We start from the raw sequence: 3,902 nt of genomic DNA, 5'->3' as shown, positions 1-3,902 counted from the left end.
GCCTCCATCACAGATATGTTGCGAAGTGCTTTGTAAACCTTCAAATATCCAAGAAATATGAAATTGCATGAGTATATGAAGGGTGAAGGGATACATAAAATGTCAGCTATAGTCTCAGAAAAACAAAAGCAAACAAAACGCCTCCAAAAGGGGCAAACATGAACCAGAGCAGCCTTCATTTCCCTCCCCTCTCCTTTCTTCCCCTTCCCTTTCCTCTTTCATAGGCTCATATTTAACTTAAGAACCCGCCTGCACAATTACATCACAGACACGGATCTTAATGCTAACAAGGATGGTGTTTAATGACACAGTACGGTAGGGAAGAGTTGGCTGTTAGTGCACAGACACCTGCTGACAGCTGGTGGACAATCATCTACATCGGCAGCAAAGAAGTTTGCTACCACAGGAGCCCCATCGACTTTCAGCATAACCACAACGATGTTGGCAGAAACAACTGCAGGCAGTTAGCCCCCTGGTCCGACCTATGGGGAGAGATTTTCACAATCACTTTCAGCTATCATGGGATACCTCTAAGCAGCACTGGAATTTGATTCATAGATTTCCCCACCCCTTTCCCCATTGCCAAAGGCATATCATCCCAACAGCACAGTCAAAGAACTAAATGGGGTGAATCTAGACAATGGCGATGGGGGTGAGGGTGATGCTGATGAAGACAAAGATGGGTTTACATTCACACCTTTATAGTGCTCTGCAGTATTTACCCTCTCCTTCCAATACCCCTAGAGGAACCCAGGTGGAAACTACCTCCACCACCTTGCCTCTTTTGAATTTCTCCCTTTCTTAATCCTCTCCAAGGATACATAGGATGCTCCCAGTCCTCCTGAAGACCAAAGTTATGATTAGACTACAATAGACCTGGCAAAGTGCCTGGTTTTCAAGTTGATAGGAGAGGGTCCCCTACACTGGTGAGATTGCTGGGGAAGGACTCCTATGTGTGAGGTGTAGAAGGCTTTGGGGGCTGAATGGCCAAGTCTGATACTGGAGTGCACCAGAACATGGATTTCCTGACTCTGAGTTTAGCTAGCTCTTTCTCTACTGTACTTTGCCACTCCTGATGAAGGGTTGCGTCATATTTGATACCTTTGGAAGTGACTAAGAAAAAAACAGGGAAGGAGTACTGCACTCAGATAGTGAAGAGAAAGGTTGGGAGCCCTGGGGATGCAGCAGTACATGCCAGTCTTTTTCCCAGAAAGTCTGGGATATGAGAACATCTGGAGCTTTGGGTGATTATCCTAAAAAGAGGAAGCTATTGGACAAGCAACTCAATACTCCCTGGGGTACAAATGGAACATTAGGGTTCAGGTGGTCAAGAAACTGTGAAGTACTTTGGGGTTGGGTTAGAGGATAGCTGGGACAGGGAGACCTTATTCAGTACACATGCTGACTTTGCCACAAAGCAGATGACGATGTAGACTTGATCCCCTCCTAAGTGGGCATCATCTGGGTGAGTGGAGGTGAAAACTAATTACCCAGGACCATTACCTCACTTGAGAATCTGCTACAAGCTCTGTTCCCAGAGCACCAGGCACCCTTTACTGCTGAAAGTAGAGGCTGTTGGAAGCTGGTAGGGTTTGGTCCCTATAGTACTAAGTTTATGACTTATTACCTTCTGTCTGACCCTGAAGAAACAGGGTCACTAGCTTGTTTCCTGACAGGGAACTCAAAAAGGTCCCTAAGAAAATATCTCCTTTCCCCAACTCTTAACCAGCATCTCACTTCATCTTTTCCTTGCTTTCCCTTGAAGCATGCAAATGAACAAGAAGTAAGTATCCTTGCAAAAGTGTGAGATTTGCCATCCAGCAAAGAAAAACTGTAATTTTGGACAAAGCAGAGAGAAACGGGTAGAATTACAAATCATCATTGTATGGTAGTGCTCTGCCTCTCAGCCTAGAGGAATGAGAGGCAGCATGATACAGCGGAAAGAATCCTGTCTCTGGAGTCCTGGATTTAAATCCCATCTCTGAACCTTACTTTCTGTGGACAGGTCACAATCCCTAGGGGCCTAAATTTCCTGATCTGTAAAATGAGGGGGGTTGGATTTGATCCAAGGTCCCTTCTAGTTCTAAATCAATGATCCTGTATATGATCTTACAAACCTGTTCATTCTTCACTTTCTTAGACCCGATCATCCCCATGTCTAAAATCTCCCAACTTTCCCTAGATGCAATGTCCTCTTACCAAAAGTATGACTTGGCAGGAAGAATTTTTGTGGGCCATCAGAATTCACCTTCACTTGAGTCTGTTTTGCATCTTCAGCCTGAGAATTGAGTCCTGTATCTTCTGCTGGCTTCTCAGCTGTGGTCTGGACAGGCAACAAAAGTAGGGCAAAGAGGAGACAGAGAGACTTCATGGTTGCAGCTTGGTTGGGACTTTGCTGTCAGCGAAGTTCAGCAGGTACTGAGGTTCTCTGAACACCGCAGACAGAGAGAGTCCATGGTTATATTTATAGAGGATCCTCAGCCTCAGATTCTCAAAGAGGTGGGAGTCCTGTCCCTTTGAAGTTCCTTTGATCTGTTCCCACTGCCCTTCTTGGTATATCTGGCTTCATTCAGGATATTATGTGTGATAATACCTCTCACTTCCCATTTGTCTGATTCCTTATCTCAATATGGAGGCACTTCTGTGGGTTCTTTGTTCTTTCTAAGCTGGACACAGGTGCATCCTCTTTTCATGAAATTTATAGTGCATTAGGTCAAACTTTTGGTCTAATGCCATGTTTACTAGTGACAGGGTTTGTTGCATGTCCTGGAGGAGATCATTGGGGAAGTAGGAAAATAATAATAGCTAGCTAGCATTCAATTAGCAATGTTTCAGAATGCTTTACATATATTTCATTTTCAACAAATTTGTGATGTAGGGAATATTATTGTTCCTAATTTACAGATGAGGAAGAAGCTGAGAGAGATTTAAATACATTGCTTAAGGTCACATAGCTAGTAAGTTTCTGAGTCAGAATTTGAATTCAGGTCTTCCTGACTCTGAATCCCATACTACGTAGGAACCTGAGATCTGGGCCTCTGTAAGAGTAGTGATCTTCCTTAAACCACTAAATCTCTCCATGTCAGTTTCCTAAATTGTAAAGGGAGTATAGTTTTACCTGTCAGTCTGCCTGATATAAGGAGGTAGTAGAATATGGGTTATGGAGATTAAATAAGATAGTGATTGTAAACATTTTGACAAGTGTAAATTATTATGCAAATGACATTGGAGCCATCTCTGTCAATCTTTTCACTTTCTATGATGTTTCAGGCTAGTTAGCCCATGAGGTCCTTTCTGCCTCTGTAAAAGGAGGAGATTAGAACAGGTGACTTCTAAGATCATTGCTAGCAGAAACAGTCTAAAATTCAGCTCTAAGATTCTGAGCTTGTTGGCTCAGAAGTTTGATTTTATTAGCTGACCTGGGAAGGATCAGGCTCTGATTAACTGAGTTATACTGTGTAACCACAGGCAGCTTTTAAAAATTCAGTAGAGGGGCAGCTAGGTGGCACAGTGGATAGAGCACTGGCCCTAGAGTCAGGAGGACTTGAGTTCAAATCCGACCTCAGACCAAACACTTGACGCTTACTAGCTGTGTGACCCTGGGCAAGTCACTTAACCCCACTTGTCTAAAAAAAAAATAAACAAAATTTCAAAAAATAAAACAAATAAATAAAAATTCAGTAGACATTACTCCCTATTCAATGCCTGGAGAGAGAAACTGTGACACAATTAAAATAGTGTTATACTCAGAGCCAGGATGGCCTAAATTCAAGTTGTATCTCTGACACTCACAAGCAGCATTTTAAAGGGAGATGGGAACTATGTATAGTGGAGGCAGGAAGGAAATGAATATTGACTCTTGGTGAAAGCTCCTGCAAAGGCATGGAGATTCAGAGTGTTGA

The 3,902-nt window shown here is 43.0% G+C and overlaps 1 protein-coding gene across 1 annotated transcript; it reads right to left on the bottom strand.

Annotated features, from left to right (window-relative positions):
• Positions 1 to 281: 281 nt before the first annotated feature.
• Positions 282 to 2,572, bottom strand: LOC114026501 (neutrophil antibiotic peptide NP-1-like). Its single transcript, XM_027840226.1, has 2 exons — positions 2,200 to 2,572; positions 282 to 482 (listed from the first exon to the last, which is right to left on the bottom strand). The coding sequence occupies exons 1-2, from the start codon at positions 2,369 to 2,371 to the stop codon at positions 370 to 372; spliced, it is 285 nt and encodes a 94-aa protein (XP_027696027.1). The 5' UTR covers positions 2,372 to 2,572; the 3' UTR covers positions 282 to 369.
• Between the last annotated feature and the right edge of the window lie 1,330 nt (positions 2,573 to 3,902).

Source organism: Vombatus ursinus, unplaced genomic scaffold, assembly GCF_900497805.2.
Source record: "Vombatus ursinus unplaced genomic scaffold, bare-nosed wombat genome assembly UNPS02014841.1, whole genome shotgun sequence".
Lineage (NCBI taxonomy): Eukaryota > Metazoa > Chordata > Mammalia > Diprotodontia > Vombatidae > Vombatus > Vombatus ursinus.
The sequence above is the reverse complement of the archived record's forward strand: the minus strand, read 5'-3'. Positions and strand labels throughout refer to the sequence as shown.

Coding starts and splice junctions, on each gene's coding strand:
- LOC114026501 (XM_027840226.1), bottom strand. CDS start 2,371: ATGAAGTCTCTCTGTCTCCTCTTTGCCCTACTTTTGTTGCCTGTCCAG. Junction 483..2,199: donor CCTGCCAAGTCATACTTTTG/GTAAGAGGACAT, acceptor CTCTCCCCATAG/GTCGGACCAGGGGGCTAACT.